Source organism: Pongo pygmaeus, chromosome 15 (assembly GCF_028885625.2).
Source record: "Pongo pygmaeus isolate AG05252 chromosome 15, NHGRI_mPonPyg2-v2.0_pri, whole genome shotgun sequence".
In the NCBI taxonomy this organism is placed as follows: Eukaryota; Metazoa; Chordata; class Mammalia; order Primates; family Hominidae; genus Pongo; species Pongo pygmaeus.
The window spans coordinates 33,572,272-33,593,693 of NC_072388.2; the positions used below are offsets into that span (position 1 = coordinate 33,572,272).

The 21,422-nt window shown below is 42.0% G+C and overlaps 2 protein-coding genes and 1 pseudogene across 19 annotated transcripts in view; all 3 read left to right on the forward strand.

Moving 5' to 3' along the window:
• Window positions 1–15,352, forward strand: part of PRORP (protein only RNase P catalytic subunit) — a 141,971-nt gene extending 126,619 nt beyond the window's left edge. For all 18 annotated transcript variants that reach the window (XM_054447927.2, XM_063651545.1, XM_063651544.1 and 15 more), the window contains 3 exons: window positions 8,031–8,179; window positions 11,706–11,901; window positions 14,720–15,352. In XM_054447927.2, coding sequence (XP_054303902.1) covers window positions 8,031–8,179; window positions 11,706–11,901; window positions 14,720–14,851 — 477 coding nt within the window. In that variant the 3' untranslated portion in view covers window positions 14,852–15,352. The remainder of the gene's footprint in view (window positions 1–8,030; window positions 8,180–11,705; window positions 11,902–14,719) is intronic.
• Window positions 3,754–4,352, forward strand: LOC129013167 (large ribosomal subunit protein uL6-like; annotated as a pseudogene).
• Window positions 15,353–19,854: 4,502 nt separating the features above from the next.
• The window catches only part of PSMA6 (proteasome 20S subunit alpha 6), a 39,180-nt gene continuing 37,612 nt past the window's right edge, over window positions 19,855–21,422 (forward strand). Inside the window, exon 1 of the mRNA XM_054447935.2 lies at window positions 19,855–20,016. Coding sequence (XP_054303910.1) covers window positions 19,998–20,016 — 19 coding nt within the window. The 5' untranslated portion in view covers window positions 19,855–19,997. The remainder of the gene's footprint in view (window positions 20,017–21,422) is intronic.

The window sequence follows — 21,422 nt, forward strand, 5'->3', positions numbered from 1 at the left end:
GAGAGCCACATAACTGGCTGCCTACTAGATCTCTCCCACCTTGGGATATCAAAAGCTCCTCCTCTCATAGACTCTATCTTGGTACCATCATCTATCCAGCTGTCCAATCTGTCTTGCTTTGTCCCTCTCCTTATTTCCCACAACCAGTCAGTGACTATGTCTGCTCAGTTCTGCTTTACTAACTCCCAGAGAGCTCTGTTCTCTTCATCTTTACTGCCAGTTTTCTCATTATCTCTTGCCTGAATTGCTGCAAAAGCCTCCTAATTGATCTCCCTTTTGTAGCCCAGCCTTCATGCAGTACACAATTTTGATCTCTCTAAAATGGAAGTCATGTCACTCTCCTGTTTTGGTTTGTTTGCTCGTTTGTTTGTTTGTTTTGAGATGGAGTTTCACTCTTGTTGCCCAGGCTGGAGTGCAATGACGCAGTCTCAGCTCACCACAACGTCTGCCTCCCGAGTTCAAGCGATTCTCTTGCCTCAGCCTCCCGAGTAGCTGGGATTATAGGCATGCGCCACCACACCCAGCTAATTTTGTATTTTTAGTAGAGATGAGGTTTCTCCATGTTGATCAGGCAGGTCTTGAACTCCTGACCTCAGGTGCTCCGCCCGCTTTGGCCTCCCAAAGTGCTGGGATTACAGGCATGAGCCACCGCGCCCAGCCCACTCTCCTGTTTTAAATCCTTTGATTTTCCCCCATTGCTTTCAGGCAGGAAAAGACTTGATACAACTTATAAAGACCCCTGGGATCTAACCCTTGCATTCATTTCCAGTCTTATTTCTGGCACGTCCCATGTCATCCTCCTACACCTCTGCTTGAGTCACATTTGACACCTTGCAGTTCCTCAAATTCAGTGTGCTAATAAAGAGCCTCCACCTTCAACTTGCTGCTCCTGTTCTTGGAAATTCCCATTCCTTGCCGGGCTAGTTCATCTGAAAACTCAGCTTTGCTGTCACTTCCTCTGTGGTGATTTCCCTGACCACCCTCCTCACCCACAGTCTGATTGAAGTGCCCATCCTTTGTGTTCCATCTTAGTGCATACATTATATTATATTAATTTGACTGCAAAGACCTTGAGGTTAGAGATAACTGTGTTTGGTTGTTTTTTTGTTTTTTTGAGATGGAGTCTCACTTTGTCTCCCAGGCTGGAGTGCAGTGGTGCAATCTCGGCTCACTGCAACCTCTGTCTCCTGGGTTCGAGCAATTCTCCTGCCTCAGCCTCCCGAGTAGCTGGGACTACAAGCATGTGCCACCACGCCTGGCTAATTTTTTTTGTATTTTTAGTAGAGAGGGGGTTTCACCATGTTGGTCAGGCTGGTCTCGAACTCCTGACCTCAAATGATCCACCCGCCTTGGCCTCCCAAAGTGCTGGGATTACAGGCGTGAGCCACTACACCCGGCTGGAATAACTGTTTTTTTATATCTGTATTCCAAGTACCACATGCCTAGTGACTTACAGAGGAGGTTCTTCTTAATCTTTGATAAATGAACTGGCCTTTTCATCAGGACCATAATATTTTACTTTATCAATAGATAGGGTCTTGCTGTGTTGCCCAGGCTACGCTTGAACTGCTGGGCTCAAGCAGTCCTCCTACCTCAGCATCCCAAGTTGCTGGGACTACATGCATGTACCACCAAACGCAGCCTCTGGATTCAACTACCAGTTTGCAAGAAGCATAGAAGACTGGAGACTATGTTACATGATACCATAGGGATGCAGTCGGGAAAATCTAAATGGAGGAAATTCTCTGTGAACAGTCATATGCCTTAGACTATAAGGGAGAAAAGATAAATGGAGAAAGAGCTTATACAGAGTCTTAAGAGAGATTCCAGGCAATTTCAATGTATGGGAATTTTTTAGATCCTTATTCAAAAAACAATTGTGACTCAGAAATATGAGTCATTTATGTTACATTTATGTTACATAAATTTTATATTAAATATATTTTACAAAAAGAAAAGATTTTATCAGGCTGGGCGCAGTGGTTCACGCCTGTAATCCCAGCACTTTGGGAGGCCAAAGGGGGCGGATCATGAGGTCAGGAGTTTGAGACCAGCCTGGCCAACATGGTGAAACCCCATCTCTACTAAAAATACAAAAATTAGTTGGGTGTGGTGGCAGGCACCTGTAATCCCAGATGCTCGGGAGGCTGAGGCAGGAGAATTGCTTAAGCCCAGGAGGCGGAGGCTGCAGTGAGCTGAGATTGTACCACTGTACTCCAGCCTGGATGACAGAGCGAGACTCTGTCTCAAAAAAAAAAAAAAAAAGAAATTGTGCTCTACTTGTTTTATACATACACAGACACACACACATACACAGCATCATAGTCTACTGATGTTATTTTACCAAGTTTTCTGAGTAAGACTGCCTCTTTCCTGGTCTTTTGGCTAGAGAGAACAAGCCTTGGTTGGGTTTTTTTGTCTGCACTCATTGGCATTTCTAGGTTGACAGCTTCTTCAGCTCCAATTCTGGGATATATGTGACAAAAAGAAAACCCAGGGAACTCACCACCGTGTCAGTCCTTGTGTACTGAGGTCCCCAGCCAGTTTGCCATTTTTCCCTCTACCTTTCCAAGTCTTCTTATGTTTATTTTATATATAATGTCCAAGGTTTTTAGTTGCACTTAGTGGGAGACATAGGGAGAAGTACATCTACTCCATTTTCCCTCCTGGTTTTACTTTTGATCTAACATAGAATCTTAAGTTGAATTTTCTGTCTTTTTTAAAAAACTATTCCAAGTTGCCGGGCAAGGTGGCTCACGCCTGTAATCCCAGCACTTTGGGAGGCCAAGGTGGGCAGATCATGAGGTCAGGAGTTTGAGACCAGCCTGACCAACATGGTGAAACTCTGTCTCTACTGAAAATACAAAAATTAGCTGGGCGTTGTGGCGGGCACCTGTAATCACAGCTACTCAGGAGGTTGAGGCAGGAGAATCACTTGAACCCAGGAGGCAGAGGTTGCAGTGAGCCAAGATTGTGCCATTGCACTCCAGCCTGGGTAACAGAGCGAGACTCCATCTCAAAAAAAACAAAAACAAAAACAAACTATTCCAAGTATACCTATGACACTGACTCAGACCACTGGATCCAGCCTTCAAATTTACCCCAGAGGAAGTGGGTTCATGGCTGGACTGTCATGGAGTTTCAGGCCAGGGCTTTTATGCTGCACACTCATCTTTTTCCCTGTGTCTTTCATTTATTCTCCTTTGTTTTCATTGTTTTCAGAGAGCTGCTTCTAGTAGAGACTTCTCAGCCACAAGATGGTGCCCCAGAATAGTTCAAATAGGCTTTTCTGCTCTTCCTTGGGCCCTAGTCTTTAATGTACTATTAGTAAACTCAAGGCCATTTATCTGAACCAGGATATAGCTATGAAGACACAACTGTATTATCTTTAAGCCATGTTTTCCCAGTTGCCTGAAAACTTAAGCAATCAGTATCAGAAATAGTTTTTGTTTGAATTTTTTTATAATTGTATTATTATTATTATTATTATTATTATTATTATTTAGAGATGGGGTCTTGCTGTGTTGCCCAGGCTGGTCTCAAACTCCTGGCCTCAAGCAGTCCTCCTGCCTCAGCATCCTGAAGTGCCGGGATTACAGGCCTGAGCCACCAGACCCAGCCTATGTCTTTTGAGCTATTTGAATCCATGAATCAAAGTTTACTAGTATAGATGTTTGCCTTTTATTACTAGCCCAACTTTTAAAATAGCTTATAAGATTATGTTTAAAAATACATAGAATAGCTTTCTTTGCCATGTCTACTGAGAGAACGAAGACCATTCTCAGCAACCAGACTGTCAACATTCCAGAAAATGGTGACATTGCTCTGAAGGGACACACAGTTACTGTGAAAGGCCCCAGAGGAACCCTGCAGAGGGATTTCAATCACATCAGTGTAGATTCAGTCTTCTTGGAAAGAAAGAAAAGAGGCTCCAGGTTGACAAATGGTGAGGAAACTGAAAGGAACTGGCTGCCGTTCAGACTATTTGTAGTCATGTACAGAACATGATCAAGGGTGTTACACTGGGCTTCCATTACAAGATGAGGTCTATGTATGCTCACTTCCCCATCAATGTCGTTATCCAGGAGAATGGGTCTCTTGTTGAAATCTGAAATTTCTTGGGTGAAAAATACATCCTCAGGGTTTGGATGAGAACAGGTGTTGCTTGTTCAGTACCTCAAGCCCAGAAAGATGAATTAATCCTTGAAGGTAATGACATTGAGCTTGTTTCCAATTTAGAGGCTTTGATTCAGCAAGCCACGACAGTTAAAAACAAGGATATCAGGAAATTTTTGGATGGTATCTATGTCTCTGAAAAAGGAACTGTTCAGCCGGCTGATGAATAAGATCTAAGAGTTGTCCAGCTTCTGAAACAAGATGCCGGATGATTCCTAAGACCTATTTGTGATATTTAAATGATGCAAAAGACCTATTGATTTGGAAAGAAAAATAAAATAAAATAAAAATACACAGGACAGAAAGACTGGTAAATAGACATTAACAATCTTTGGGTAGTGAGCTGTGAGTCGTTTGTTCTTTCATTTTTCAAGTTTTCAAATATGAGCTACTTTATGATGGATGAAAATGGATGTTGGGCATATTCTTCAGCTAATCAGAAAATATTTATTAACGAAAAAATATATTTATGACCCATCCAATATGTGTAGAGCCAGCATATATGTTTTCTTAGTCTTGATAGTTACATAAGAAAATATTGGGGGCTAGGCACGGTGGCTCACGCCTGTAATCCCAGCACTTTGCTAGGCTGAGGTGGGTGGGTCACCTGAGGTCAGGAGTTTGAGACCAGCCTGGCCAACATGGTGAAACTCCGTCTCTACTAAAAATACAAAAATTAGCCAGGCATGGTGGCAGGTGCCTGTAATCCAACGTACTCAGGAGGCTAAGGTAGGAGAATCACTTGAACCCGGGAGGCGGAGGTTGCAGTGAACTGAAATTGTGCCACTGCACTCCAGCCTGGGTGACAGAGCAAGACTCTGTCTCAAAAAAAAAAAAAATAATAATATTGGGTACTCCGTTACTAAAGGCAGGGACTATGGCTTAAAATTCTGCAGCTGTGTTACCTACCATATGCCTTACACATAGAGAGGTCTAGGAAATAACTGCTTGAGCACAGAAACCATTATTCCTAGCTTTGAAGGAAAGAACTATATTTTACTAGTTGTAAATCTTTGAGTTGGGTGTCCTCAAGGTAATTACCTGCTTGAGTGTTAGCTCACATGAAGTGGACAAGTTGTGTCCATTCTTTTTTTTTTAAGAGATGGTGTCTCACTCTGTTTCCCAGGATTGCAGTGGTACAATTGTAGCTCACTGTAGCCTTGAACTCCTCAAGCAATCCTCCTGCCTCAGCCTCTCACGTAGCCAGGATCACAGGTGCATGCCACCATGCCTGGCTAATTTTTATTTTATTTATTCATTCATTCATTCATTCATTCATTCATTTTTTTTGAGATGGAATCTTGCTCTGTCACCCAGGCTGGAGTGCAGTGGTGCGATCTCAGCTCACGGCAACCTCCACCTCACGGGTTCAAGCAATTCTCCTGCCTCAGCCTCCCCAGTAGCTGGGATTACAGACATGCACCACCACGCCCAGCTAATTTTTGTATTTTTAGTAGAGGTGGGGCCATGTTGGCTATGCTAGTCTTAAACTCCTGACCTCAAGTGATCTGCCCACCTTGGCCTCCCAAAGTGCTGGGATTACAGGTGAGAGCTACCGTGCCTGGCCTAATTTTTTTTTTAATAGAGACGAGGTCTTGCTATGTTGTCCAGGCTGGTCTAAAACTTCTTGCCTCAAGCAGTCCTCCAGTCTCATCCTCCCACAGTGCCGAAGTTACAGATGTGAGCCACCATACCCGGCCCATTCTATGTCTTAATTATAGAACTAATAATTAGGGATAAAAAAGCCAACTACTCCTTACTGAAATAAGATTAGCAATGGAGTGGACAAAAATTCAATATCAGTCCAAAGCAATAAACAGTAATATTTTTAAAATTCAGCTGGCCAGGCACAGTGGCTCACGCCTGTAATCCCACTTTGGGAGCTGAGGCGGATTGACCACAAGGTCAGGAGTTCCAGACCAGCCTGGCCATTATGATGAAACCCCGTCTCTGCTAAAAATACAAAAATTAGCCAGGCATGATTGTGTGTGCCTGTAGTCCCAGCTACTCTGGAAGCTGTGGCAGAAGACTCGTTTGAACCCAGGAGGTGGAGGTTGCAGTGAACTGAGATCGCGCCACTGCATTCCAGCCTGGGCAACAGAGCAAGACTTCGTCTCAAAAATAAAAAATAAATAAATAAAAAATTCAGCCCTTGATAATTCATTATTAGATCGTCAGAGTCTACATGTATATTGGATATAACAGGTACTAATGTAATATTTGATAGCTGATTAAATAAATGAATTACTTTTATTGATGATAGGACTTTAAGTAATGTCCTGAAAATCTACAGAGGAGGAACTTATAAGTAAAGAGAAGCTAGACTAAAATAAATACGTTTTCCAACCAAGACCCAAGAAAATTAAGGATTTCTGCAAGACCTTTCAACTTGTGATTTTTGTGGGCCCACCAATTCTTATAAATTATAGATCTTTTATATTTCTGATACATGATTATATAATACAAGTTATAATTTTTTCAGCTTTTGTTTTACTTAGTAATATCCATTTATAGCTTAGTTTAATAGGTGGTACATAAAAGTAATTTGTGTACTTTTCCTTATGAAAAATTGAGTATAGGCAAGCTCACCAAAGTACTAGATTTCTAAAACCCAAGTCTAGACCTTTGAGGAGTTCATGTGCACACAATGAAGTGGAGGCCGGTGGGAAGTGGAGAGAATGGGGATAAAGTAACTGACTGGAAAGTAGGCTACAGGGTAGAAATCGACAGATCTTTAGTAGAAAAGGGGATTTCAATGAAAGGAGGCAGTATTAGCAATAAAGTCATAACATAGAAAAGTCACTGTCTAGTCTAATCATTTACAAACTTAAAAAGAAGTAGAAGCTTTTATTCAAATCAAAACTTATGTAGAATACCAATATGATAAATATATAAAGGTTGAGCTGTTTGGGTCGAAACAAGGTTTAACGTGTATAGGAAACAAAATCCCATCCCTCTTGAGCCTCTCTAACTCTATCCTAGTGGGCCCTAGGGAGCACAGTTTAAAACAGCTGAACTAGGCTGGGTGCAGTGGCTCACACCTGTAATCCAGGTGCTTTGGGAGGCCAAGGCAGGAGAATTTCTTGAGGCCAGAAGTTCAAGACCAGCCTGGGCAGCATCGTGAGATCCCATCTCTACCAAAAAAAAAAAAAATTAGGCCAGGCATGGTGGCTCACTCCTGTAATCCCAGCACTTTGGGAGGCTGAGGCGGGTGGGTCACCTGAGGTCAGGAGTTCAAGACCAGCCTGACCAACATGGTGAAACCCCGTCTCTACTAAAAATACAAAATTAGTTGGGTGCGGTGGCGCATGCCTGTAATCCTAGCTACTTGGGAGGCTGAGGCAGGAGAATCACTTGAACCCGGGAGGCAGAGGTTGCAGTGAGCTGAGATCTCGCCATTGTACTCCAGCCTGGGCAACAAGAGTGAAACTCTGTCTCAAAAAAAAAAAAAAAAAAAAAAAAATTAGCCAGACGTGGTGCACATCTGTGGTCCCAACTACTCAGGAGGCTGAAGTGGGAAGATTGCTTGAGCCCAGGAATTCAAGGCTGCAGTGAGCTATGATTGCACCTGTGCACTCCAGTCTGGACAACAGAGTGAGATCCTGTCCCACACACAAAAATAAAGAAAACCCCCCCTGCAATGTAGCCTGACCAGCAGGCAGATGTTAGACATTAATGTGTAATAGGGAAGCATTTTCCTCAGGCTTTCAAAGATGGGAAATTATTATGGATTGTTTTCTTACCCCCTACCGGAAAAGAGTGCTTCACCATTGAGGTGGCCTGCTGGAAAAATCACTCCACTAATTTGAGAGTCTTCCCTTGACCTTTTGTGGTTCTGGCTTTGTGTTTTTTAGCTCTTGAATGTCGTCTCTCAACTAGCCAAACAGAATCTGCGACTGCTGGTCCTAGGCCGGAAGCACATGCTAAGAAAGTGTTCCCAATGGAGTCAGGATGAGATGAAAGAGGTGCAAAAGCAAGCCAGCTGTTTTTTTGCTGATAACATGTAAGTGTTGGAGGTAATAGGTGAATTATACTGTGCTGCAGGCATCTATCTGCTTGTTAGTTACCTACTTTAAAACCTATCTTTTAAATGCATGTGTATATGTATACTCACCCTCATTAAAAAAAAAAAAAAAAGATTTGAGACAACTTACAAAACTACGGTTTCTTCTAAAAAAAAAAACACTACAGTTTCTATGGCAGGATAAACTTAAACAGATGAGGAAATCAGGATAAAGGAGAAGTGGAGGGAAGATAAGTCAGGAGTGAGATTAGTACACCGAATACATGCCATAAGATCCTAAGTAGATCATTTAGCAAATACTTGACAAACAGGAGCACCTTCAATGTTCTTGGAGAAAGAGCAGTGAAAAAGACAAAGTCCCTGCCCTCTTAGAATTTACAATAAACAAGTAAACAAACAGGTAATGTCATTCCAGGCAGTGATCAGTACTATGGGGACAATAAAGCAAGGTAGATAGAAAGAATTTAGGTAAGGGATAGGTCAGAGGGTTGTGAATGGGGTGGTCAAGAACAGCCTTTCTGAGGGGGCAGATTTGATGAGGAGTGAGTTATTTGAGAAATGGGGAGAGGTGGTGGGAAGAACATCCCAAATAATACGAAATATTTACAAAGCCCCGAGGCAGGCCGGGCTCACGCCTGTAATCCCAACACTTTGGGAGGCCGAGGCGGGTAGATCACGAGGTCAGGAGATCGAGACCATCCTGGCTAACGGTGAAACCCCATCTCTACTAAAAATACAAAAAATTAACCGGGCATGGTGGTGGGCGCCTGTAGTCCCAGATACTGAGGAGGCTGAAGCAGGAGAATGGCGTGAACCCGGGAGGCAGAGCTTGCAGTGAGCCGAGATCGCGCCACTGCACTCCAGCCTGGGCGACAGTGCGAGGCTCCATCTCAAAAAAAAAAAAAAGGATCCCAAAGGAGCCCTGAGGCAGGCATAAGCTTGGCGTGTGTTTGAGGAAAGCAAGACGGCCAGTTGGGCTATAATAGCAAGAGGGAAAGTAATAAGTTCCGAGATTAGAGAGAAGGCAGAAACCGCAATACAGAGGACCTTGCAGATCCTGGTACTCAAGCAAGAGGCCTAGATTTTATTCTAAATGTAAGGAGAAAATTGCTGTTGAGCTGCAGCTTCCCAGGAAGCCAAAGGAACCATGGTAAACATGGTCAGTAACAAAACCTACAGTAAGCCAGCCACGGTGGCTCATGTCTATAATCCCAGCACTTTGGGAAGCCAAGGCAGGCAGATCACTCAAGATCAGGAGTTTGAGACCAGCCTGGCCAACATAGCAAACCCCATCTCTACTAAAAATACAATTAGCCAGATGTGGTAGCACACGCTTTGTAGTCCCAGGTGCTCGGGAGGCTGAGGCAGCAGAATCACTTGAACCTGGAAAGCCGAGGTTGCAGTGAGCCGAGATCGTGCCACTGCACTCCAGCCTGGGTTACGGAGTGAGACTGTCTCAAAAAAAAAAAAACAAACCCACAAACCTACAATAGCCATAAAGTAAGAAGAAAATAGCTAATTAGGAGGAGTACAGATCCGCAACAGCACATATGAACTCAATGCACTGTTGTGCATTGAGGTTTTCATATTGTTTATGCTAACAAAAGTTTATTTCCAACTTTGCTTAATGAGTGTATATGCCTCAGCCCCAAATCTAGGTTTCATAGTCTGAATGTGATAACTTCAAGATTTGTCAGTATTCTCCAAATTATTTATTTTATTGAGACGGAGTCTCGCTGTGTCACCCAGGCTGGAGTACAGTGGCTCAATCTTTGCTCATGGCAACCTCCGCCTCCCGGATTCAAGCGATTCTCCTGCCTCAGCCTCCCAAGTAGCTGGGATTACAGGCACCCGCCACCATGCCCAACTAATTTTTGTATTTTTAGTAGAGATGGGGTTTCACCATGTTGGCCAGGCTGGTCTCGAACTGACCTCGTGACCCACCCGCCTCAGCCTTCCAAAGTGCTAGGATTACAGGCATGAGCCACCTCACCCAGCCCCCAAATCATTTATTATTTAAAAAGTACAATAGCTCTCAATGCATAAAGCAAGGGAGAAGCAAACCTCTCATCCAGTTCCAAAACCACATCCCTTCTTTTTTTAGCTGGAAGATGGTGCTTCCATTTCTCCAAGAGCAGAAGACCTAATGGCAACATTGGGTAGACAGTAAAATTGTAGGCTTGGGAATTAGTTTACCCAGGCTGAGATCATGGCCCTGCCACTCCCTGTCTGGGAAAGGTTTTTCCTTTCTCCCTGTCTTCCTTATCTCCTGTGTAACTTTTATGGGGTGGTTTTAAGGATTAAATAAGATAATACGTGTAAATAACTCATGTAAAACTCTTGGCATAGCACCAAGTACATAGAAAACATATATGTTAGTTGCTGTCATGATCATTATTATTTTCCTTATATGGAAAAATTAGATAAATTTGAAGTGTTATGACCAAGAAGCCTGTTGGAAAGTGGTCTCACTGCTTGGTTTGGGGTCTGTATTTATTGCATCAGCTGAAGTTCCAAACTCAGTTGTAACGACCAATTCACTGACCTTCTGTCGCTTTGGATTTGAATATTTAAGTGTTTAACACTAAATCTGTTTTCCACTAATGTGCCAAAGAAGCTTTTCAAACATACACTAGAGAGAATAATATAGTGAATAGTGAGTCCTCATGTAACTGTCACCCGGCTCCAACAATTACCATCGTTTTGCTAATTTTGTTCCATAAACCGCACACATTTTTTCTTTTTCTTTTTTTCCTGAAGAGTTATAAGGCAAATTTCATCATTTTATCATTTCACTTGAAATACTTCAGGATAAAGAAAACTTTCAATGGTCCTATTTAGGGTCATTTGAATCAAGGCATAGGGCATATCACAAGTTGCAGTCTGAATCTCCTAAAGCAAGGTCGTTACTGCCATTTTTACAGCACATTTGTTAAAATAATAAGTGCTAAGGTTGATGGTCTGTTGGAGGCTTTGAGTCACTGGCTCTTACCAAAGAAGATGTTTTGGGGTGCTGATCCAGGTGACTGTCTAGAAGCTGCTCTGAAATACCAGTTCAGCTTTAGGGGCAGCCAGTTATTTGATGGCTTGCAAGAAAGTCTCATCCTGCCCTAGTAGTATTTTGGGTGTTTCTTGAATTTGGGTGAAGAGAGAGGGAAAAGGTGTGCTCTGTGATAGATAAGGCAAATAGGAAAAATGCCCAAAGAGAAGTAACTTTTAAGTGTGAAGAGAGCATTGTTAGAATTCATCGTTCTAGTGGAAGAGTCCAGTGAGCTGTGAGAATCCCAGGCATTAGCATTCCGTTCCCCTCAGCTTTCCATCTGTGTTCTAGATAGTATTGCTTACCAGCTAAGGACTTTGAGGTGGTTCTTAAGTATTACTAGCATCATGTTGGTCAAGAAATCAGAGGCACCTCCAAGGAAAGTAAGTAAAAATTACGGTGAAAAACACTGTCCTCTGCCTCTTCAGCTGTGCTTGATTGTGTCCTTTCTTATGCCTGGTTCAGCTCGGAGGATGATCCATTCCTTTTGTATGCCACACTGCACTCCGGGAATCACTGCAGGTTTATCACAAGAGACCTGATGCGGGACCACAAGGCCTGTCTGCCTGATGCCAAGACCCAACGCCTATTTTTTAAGTGGCAGCAGGGACATCAGCTGGCAATTACAAATAGGTTTCCAGGATCAAAACTAACCTTTCAGGTAATGGTACCTGTTCTCTATGTAATATTAACAGAGTCAAGTATACAGTAAGAACGTGGCATAGAAAAAGAGTGTCACAACTAATTGAAGGTGGTAAATGCTTTATTTTTCTCAGTTTTAGGTTAGTATTTGGAACTAGCCAGGTCCTAGAAAGAGTCTGCTAAAGTTTTCATAGGCCAACCTCAAATTAATTAAAACACTTAGGGGCTGGGCGCGGTAGCTCACACCTGTAATCCCAGCACTTTGGGAGGCCGAGGTGGGCAAATCATGAGATCAGGAGATCGAGACCATCCTGGCTAACACGGTGAAACCCCGTCTCTACTAAAAATACAAAAAAAAAATTAGCCGGGTGTGGTGGCGGGTGCCTGTAATCCCAGCTACTTGGGAGGCTGAGGCAGGAGAATGTCATGAACCCTGGAGGCAGAGCTTGCAGTGAGCCAAGATCACGCCACTGCACTCCAGCCTGGGCGACAGAGCAAGACTCCGTCTCAAAAACAAAAAACAACATTTAGGATATCACCAGTTTTGACTTCGATTAATTATGTCATAGATTATGACTTCTTTTTTTTTTTTTTTTTTTTTTTTTTTGAGATGGAGTCTCACTCTGTCGCCCAGGCTGGAGTGCAGTGGTGCGATCTCAGCTCACTACAGCCTCCGCCTCCTGGGTTCAAGCGATACTCCTGCCTCAGCCTCCCGAGTAGCTGGGACTACGGGCACATGCCACCACGCCGAGCTAATTTTTGTATTTTTAGTAGAGATGGGGTTTCACCATGTTGGTCAGGCTGGTCTTGAACTCCTGAGCTCATAATCCACCCACCTCAGCCTCCCAAAGTGCTGAGATTACAGGCGTGAGCTACCGTTCCCGGCCATAAATTATAACTTCTTATATGTGTTTGTTATTTTTGTTTATTTGCAATAGCTCAAATTCTTTATTTCTTATAGTTTGTTATACTTCTGCTAAGTAATTTGTTTTCCCTGTTTAATTCATTTCTATGACAGTCTCAGTTGAATTCTCCTTTGATTCTAGTTAAGATATCTATAATATAAGGATACATCTTGTGTGAAAGCAAAGGGAGAGAATCCAAAGTGAGTTATTACAGAAAAGTACACTGGCCCGTGGTATAATAAATAAGGTTCAATGATCAAAAAATATTGGCCGGGCGTGATGGCTCATGCCTGTAATCTCAGCACTTTGGGAGGCCAAGGCGGGTGGATCACATGAGGTCAGGAGTTGGAAACCAGCCTAGCCAACATAGCAAAAACCTCATCTCTACTAAAAATACAAAAATTAGCCAGGCGTGGTGGTGTGTGCCTGTAATCCCAGCTACATGGGAGGCTGAGGTATGAGAATCACTTGAACCTGGGAGGCAAAGGTTTCGTTGAGCCAAGATTGTGCCACTGCTATCCAGCCTGGGTGACAGAGTGAGACTCCGTCTCAAAAACAAAAACAAAAACAAAAAAACGGAGATGTTGGTCAAAGGAGAAAAAAATTTCAGTTAGATAAGAGGAATAAGTTCCATGATGACTGTAGTTAATAATAACAGTGTATTGTATCATTGAAAATTGCTAAGAGTAGATTTTAAATGTTCTCACCACAAAAATTGTAAGTATATAAGGTAATGCTCATGTTAATTAGCTCAATTTAGCTATTCTACAATGTATGCATATTTCAAAAACATGCTATACATGATAAATATGTATAATTGTTATTCGTCAATTTAAAAATAAGTAAGAATGGCTGGGTGCAGTGGCTTACTTGTGTAATCCCAGCACTTTGGGAGGCCGAAGCAGGAGGATTGCCTGAGCCTAGGAATTTAAGACTAGCCTGGGCAACATGGTAAGACCATGTCTGTATAAAAGTAAGTAAATAAGAATATCCACAACAATAGATTTATAGTAAATGTGGTATTAAATGATACCATAGTGATTCAAGATATAAAGAACTATTAATTCTTAAGTATAATAAAGGTATAAAGGTATTGATCTTACATTTATAAAATAAGACCTTATTTCTTAGAGATACATACTGAAGTATTACAGAAGAAATTACATATCTGAGATGGGAGGGCAGTGTATGGATGAAATAAGACTAGAGATGAATTGATAATGGCCGAAGCTAGGTGATGAGTACATGGGAGTTCATTATAGCATTTCTTTATTTTTGTTTACATTTGTCCCTTGGTATCCACGAGGAATTGGTTTCAGGACCTCTCACAGATACTAAAATCCTCAAATGCTCAAGTCCCTTATATAAAATGGCATAGTATTTGCATATAACCTACACACATCCTCCTGTATACTTTGAATCATTCAGATTATTTATAATACCTAATACAATGTAAATGCTATATAAATAGTTGTTTCTGTATCTTTTAGGGAATAATGCCAAGAAGAAAAAAAGTTTGTACATGTTCAGAACACAGTTTTTTGTTGTTGTTGTTTTGTTTTCAAATATTTTCAATCCGTGGTTGTTTGCCAGGGATACAGAATGTGCAGTTATGGAAGGCTGACTGGATTTGAAATTTTTCACTCTCACACACAAAACTGATAGAGCCAACAAAAGAACATCTGTATTACATAAATGTAATGCTTCTACAGAGAGTCTTTAGACTTAAAAATGAGACCCCTCAAAAAAAGAAACTCCTAATATTAGGGCTCATCTTCACAGAGTTTGCTGCTCTTTGAAAATCCATTATTAAGTGAGATAATCCATTATCAATACTCTTCTGGAGCAAACTTGAGAAGTGTCAGAAAGAGAAATGGCCAGGTAGCCCTTTAGTGTTGTTCTCAATGTTTTGTTCTCTTTTTAATTCAACAGCCTATTCTCAGCTATGACACAGTGGTGCAAACAACTGGAGACTCGTGGCACATACCATATGATGAAGACCTGGTAGAAAGATATTCCTATGAAGTACCAACCAAATGGCTTTGCCTCCACCAAAAGACATAGAGATTCTTACTTCTATGCTAAGTTTGTGTTTGGGTACCCTCTAGGGTTGGCATGAGAGGCTCTTGAGTTGGTGTTTGTTTAGGGCGTTGCCTCTGTCCTGAAGATAAAAGGATTCTGTTAACAGTATTGACATTGATTTTTTAATGAAATGAGGTATATCTTTTCATAACCAGCTGCATTTTTTTTCCCCTAACATTTGTTTCTGGAGGCTTATCAAGAGTTGGAGAACTTAGTGTAGAGCAAAACCTGCATTTCTCCTACTGGGCCAGCTATTCCACTTAGCTTGGGTGACAAATAGTGCTTTTGGTATCCATTTTTTGCTACTTCTGACCTTGCCTTCCAGGCCTACCAATAGCAGAATCAATCCATCTGTCCCTGAGATACTCATGTTGTTTCAAATGCCTTCTCCCATTTCTGGCATAGTCTCATTCTCTGTATGTTATGCCCTGTCCATATGGAATCATTTATCGTCCTCTGTAATAAACTGGCCAAGATACTAAAGGCTTACTATTAATAGCAGTTTTTAATTACTTATCATCCAATTATTTGGATTGGAGAAGAGGGGGCATTCACTCCTCTTTTTCTTATTTTTTTTGGAAACAGAGTCTCAACTTACTCTGTTGCCAGGGCTGGAGTGCAGTGACGTGATCACAGTTCACTGCAGCCTCAAACTCCCAGGCCCAAGCAATCTTCCTACCTCGCCCTCCTGAGTAATTGGGACTACAGGCATGTATCACCAGGGTTGGCTAATTTTTTTTTTTTTGTAGAGATGGCTGTCTCACTCTGTTGACCAGACTGGTCTCCAACCCCTGGCCTCAGTCGATCCCCAGCAATTTGGGAGGTCGAGGCGAGAGAATCACTTGAGTCTAGGAGTTCAAGACCAGCCTAGGCAACATAGTAAGATCTCATTTCTACAAAAAATTTAAAAATTAGCCAGGCATGGTAGTTTGCACACATAGTCCCAGCTACTTTGGGGGCTGAGGTAGGAGGATTGCTTGAGCCTGGGGGGTCAAGGCTGCAATGAGCCAATGTTGCACCACTGTACTCTAGCCTGGGTGACAGAGCGAGACCTTGTCTCAAAACAAAACAAAGTGCTGGAATTACAGACTTGAGCCACAGTGCCCAGCCTCACTTCTCTTTAGACTATGATGGTTTTTTCTTCATTCTATAATCCCTTTTCCAAATGGGTTCAACATTTTGTGAACACTGTTAATTTCATCATTCAGTATATGTGGACTTTCTAAAATATGCCAATTTTTTTCCACTTAATCAAGTTTGACTTAATTTAACAAAGTGATTATATTTTAATAGTTACATTTCTGTTTTTTCCACTCACTAGCCAGCTTACAGTTTATTAGCCCTTGATTTCAGCTGAAAATATTCATGTCTGCACCCCTTCATGATAGTTCTTTCTTTACCTATACATACTGTATTCAGTATTCAAGAACAGGCAAAAACTACTCTATTGTGATAAAAATCAGAATAGTAATTGCCTGAGGAAAGGGATACGAGAGAACTTGAGAGAACTTTCTCGGGGTGATGGAAAGTTTCTTATATTGATTTGGGTAATAGTAACATAGCTATATGTATATATTAGTTAAAATTCCTCACACTAAACATTTTAAATTGATACATTTACATATATGACAATATACCTCAAAGTAAGTTAGGGTAAAAAAAGATAATTATTTACATGAAATAAACAATGACCTCATTTACATCAAACCATATACATGTGTATAATTAGGGTATGTATTATGCACAGAGAAACAATTCAGGAAAATCCAAGGAGGGGACATTTTATCTTCTTACCCATTTACTGAATGCAACATTACTGCACACCAAGACAAAAGAGCTCTCCAGGAAAACATTGGATATATTGAGAGCATTAAAAGATACTGAGAAAGCTCTAATAAATTCAGTCTGCTTATTTTCCAAATTTCATAAACTACATACTTAGAAGACTGTGCTTTCGGTGAGCTAAACTTCTTTTTTTAAGGAACTATCATAGTTTTAAGAAAAACATTTTAAGAAGACAAAAAGTATTTATTAAGTCCATCTAAAAGGCTAATGCAAATTTCCAAAAAAGGAGCACATAGAGATAGAGGAGGAGGCCGAAGTGGTGGCTCATACCTGTTAATTCCAGCACTTTGGGAGGCCAAGACAGGAGGATCACTTTAGGCCCAGAGTTGGAGACCAACCTGGGCAACATAGCAAGACCCTGTCTCTTAAAAAAAAAAAAAAAGACTGGAGAAGCTACAAGAAGAAACCTAGTACTTCAGAGCAAGAGTAAACCTTAGAGCATGTAAAGTCCATTTTGGAGATGAGGAACAGACCCAGGAAGATGACCTGGCTTCCCTGAATCCCACGGCTAGCTAGTGCAGACATTTCAGCCATAACCCACCTCTTCTGATTCCCAAATACTCTTTCTTCTACTGGCACATAGAGATGGGGGGAGGAGTCAGGGCATGGTGGCCCACACCTATAGTTCCAGCACTTTGGGAGGCCAAATGGGAGAATTGCTTGAAGCCAGGAGTTGGAGACCAGCCTAGGCAACACAGGGAGACCTGTGTCGACAAAAAATTTAAAAATTAGCTGGGCATGGTAGCACATGCCTGTGGTCCCAGCTACTCAGAAGGCTGAGGTGGGAGGATCACTTGAGCCCCAGAGGTCAAGGCTACAGTGAGCTATGATCATGCTACTACACTCCAGCCTAGGTGACAGAGCGAGACCCTGTCTCAAAGGGAGGGAGGTAAGAATGAGAAGAAGGAACAGGGGAGTGCCTCTTTTAAGGGCCCAAGTATCCTGAATGGCTCACCAATATAGAACATTGTGGTAGAGAAATTACATTTTAAAATAACTCTAATACCATTTAGAAACAAAACCCTAACTTCTGCTTGAGATAAACTGAAGTGCATCTGTCCCTTGTCCAGGAGTGGGGAACGATTGTAGGGTTGCTCAGCGTAAGTCATGCTGCCACAGTGACCTTGAGAAGTGCAGGGATTCCCTGAAGGAAGCAGCTGGTACCAGACACTTAGGCTGCCCATTTGTGTTCTGATCATTTGAGTGAAAAAAAGGTATCTGTCAAGCAAGCTCCTGGACACCACAAGAAGGAATTATTTTAAAAGCTGTACTCTTAAATTGTTAGTATCTTTAAAATCAGTTGTGAACAATGAAGGATTTGAAAGAGCATTGACTTTGCCACTTAAAAGTATTTCTAAAATACTTTGTGCTTCCCCCTTGCATTCTGAATTTATACACTTTTCCTCCTGCTGTTCTCAGACCCAGTGAAAAGAAAATCTCAAGGAAGAAGGCTGAGTTTATTCTCTCAGGGCTCTGTTGGGACTATCTCATCTGAGGTGGCTTATTCTTCATAGGAAATTAATTTTTCTCCTCAAGTCTGCACTTAAATATAATTACTGCTTCCTTGGTCTTCTAGCAAATTTCTCACTTTTATTTATTTCTTTTTTGAGACAGAGTCTTGATCTTTCATCTAGGCTGGAGTACAATGGTTTGATCTCAGTTCACTGCAACCTTTGCCTCCCGGGTTCAAGCAATTCTCATGCCTCTGCCTCTCGGGCAGCGGGAATTACAGGCATGCGCCATGACGCCCAGCTAATTTTCGCATTTTTAATAGAGACGGGGTTTCACCATGTTGCCCTGGTTGCTCTCAAACTCATGACCTCAGGTGATCCACCTACCTCAGCCTCCCAAAGTGCTGGGATTACAGGTGTGAGTCACCCAGCACAGCCTGAAATGAGGCATCTCTATAGTCCAGCAGCCCTACAGGAGGCAGGAGGGGAGCAAGAATAAGAAAGGAAATTTGTAAAAGGCACTTAGGAGTGAGCAGAAAGGAAATAGGACCAGCTTTTACCTGCCCAGTCCTGGCCAGTGACAAGCAGTCTGCTTGAGTCTATGCTAAATAAACAAAGGAAGTTCCATTTAGAGCTCTGCATAGAGGAAGCCATAGAAAATAACAGGATGAAAATACAAGAGACAGGAACACAGATGAATAAATGTAATAAAATTTGAGAAATAATCTTTAATTTTCTTTCATCATCTCCATTTATGCTTTTTCATGATTTCCTGACGTTCTCTCTCCCCAAGTTTAGTTTTTTGTTTTTTGTGGGGTTTTTTTTTTTGGCATTATTTGATCTGACGAGTGCTTCCAGAGACTCTACTACATGCACAACTTGCTTTTACCTGGTAAATGAAATAAACAGGAAGACAATTATCTAGTCACTGATGGCAGCTAAAAATAGTTTGTTTTGCTACCAGAGTGCCCTCAGAAGTATACTCTTATCTAGTGGATTGAGTTATTATGATAACCGTGGTAATTTGTTATTATAAATAGCAGTAACATGGGAAGGTTTTTGGTAACTTCTGACAAGAAATTTGATGTAGAGAGTTAATTTCGAGCACATTAAAATGACTATCCCACTCATCTTTTCAGTGCTATTTAAAAGCCAGCCCAAGAAGCAAATACTTGAGAAATCATTAGTAGGGGCTTTAATTTTGAATATGATAGACATTAATTCATTTTAATGAGACCAGGTCAGATTGCCTCATCACTCTCAGATGGACTAGAACATTATATAGATACCAAGTTCAGTTCACATCTAAATATTTAAAGTCTACTATTAAAAGAGGTTTCCTGGCCGGGTGCAGTGACTCATGTCTGTGATCCCAGCACTTTGGGAGGCCAAGGCGGGAGGATCACCTGAGGTCAAGAGATTGAGACCACCCTGGCCAACATGGTGAAACCCCGTCTCTACTAAAAATACAAAAATTAGCTAGGCATGGTGGTGTGCACCTGTAGTCCCAGCTACTCGGGAGGTTGAGGCAGGAGAATTGCTTGAACCCGGGAGGTGGAGGTTGCAGTGAGCTGAGATTGCACCACTGTACTCCAGCCTGATGACAGAGCGAGATTCCATCTCAAAAATAAATAAATAAATAAATAAATAAATAAGGTTTCTTGTGCTTTCTGTGACTGCATCAGAACAGAGAATGTCAGTATCCAATAGGATGCCAGTGGAATTCCCTGACAGTTGCATCCATGCGACTCTGCTGGAGCAGGGTAGTATCCTAGGCTGGGAGAATGGGATGGAGCCTCCACCTCGTGAAGTAGCTTCCTTTGGAGGTGGCTATGGCAGGTCTTCGGAGAGGTAAGTCCCTCACTCAGACTTGTTGCTTGAGATGTACTATATTATGATTCTTCGAAAATAAATCATTCTTATATTTTATTCCTCTTTTCAATGACCTTGCTCTAGAATCCAAAGTTGCTTTTTTTTCTATCCTGTGTTCCATGGTTGAGCAGTCTATTGCTATTAAGTTGTTGTACGTATATATTTTTCTATACATATATACTCATTTTTTGTTTTTCTATACATATATACTTATTCTCTATGAACTCTTTTGTAACATGTTTTTTTCACCTGACAGAAAATGAAAAATTTTCCCTGTTCTTACAGTCACTTCTTCCTCATGTATTCTTTTGTGTGTGTGTGTGTGAGATGGAGTGTTGCTCTTCTCGCCCAGGCTGGAGTGCCATGGCGCGATCTCGGCTCACTGCAACCTCCGCCTCTCTGGTTAAAGCAATTCTCCTGCTTCAGCCTCCTGAGTAGCTGGGATTACAGGCATGCACCGCTATGCCTGGCTAATTTTGTATTTTTAGTAGAGACAGGGTTTCTCCATGTTCAGCCTAGTCTCGAACTCCAGACCTCAGGTGATCCTCCCACCTCGACCTCCCAAAGTGCTGGGATTACAGGAGTGAGCCACCGCACTCGGCCTCATGTATTCTAATAATTAATAATGTAAATTCATAAAAAGGGGCAGCCAGCTTAAACTAGAGCATTGCTGGACACCATAAAATACTACTTGCATAACTGTATACTCACAAACTTCTACTCAAGGCTTGCTTTGTTCAGAAGGAAATCTGTGTTCACAGAAGCTGAACCCTGATAATCGCTGTTGGCTCAAATTAAGGGTCACGTCCTTTGGCACTCAGCGCTATTCTGGCAGGAGTGGTCAAATCCTTGATGTAATGGGTCTTTTCTAAGTCAGGCCCTCTGATCTCCAACTCCTAAAGAAATAAACTCTGGTCAGACCATGTTTTTGAAGAGAACGTCTAAGGAACAATTGCTACTTCACACAGATAAAGAGCTTTTTATTGTTTAAAGCAAATCATGTAACTCTTTGTTCATCAACACACCAAGGGAATTTTCTGTGAGGAAATCAGTATTGAATAGTTTGTACTTTATACATGTTATAAGAATGTACTTTTCGGGCTGGGCGTGGTGGCTCACGCCTGTAATCCCAGCACTTTGGGAGGCCGAGGGGGGCGGATCACGAGGTCAGGAGATGGAGACCATCCTGGCTAACACGGTGAAACCCCGTCTCTACTAAAAATACAAAAAATTAGCTGGGCGTGGTGGCGGGTGCCTGTAATCCCAGCTACTCGGGAGGCTGAGGCAGGAGAATGGCGTGAACCCGGGAGGCGGAGCTTGCAGTGAGCCGAGATCGCGCCACTACACTCCAGCTCCAGCCTGGGCAACAGAGCGAGACTCCGTCT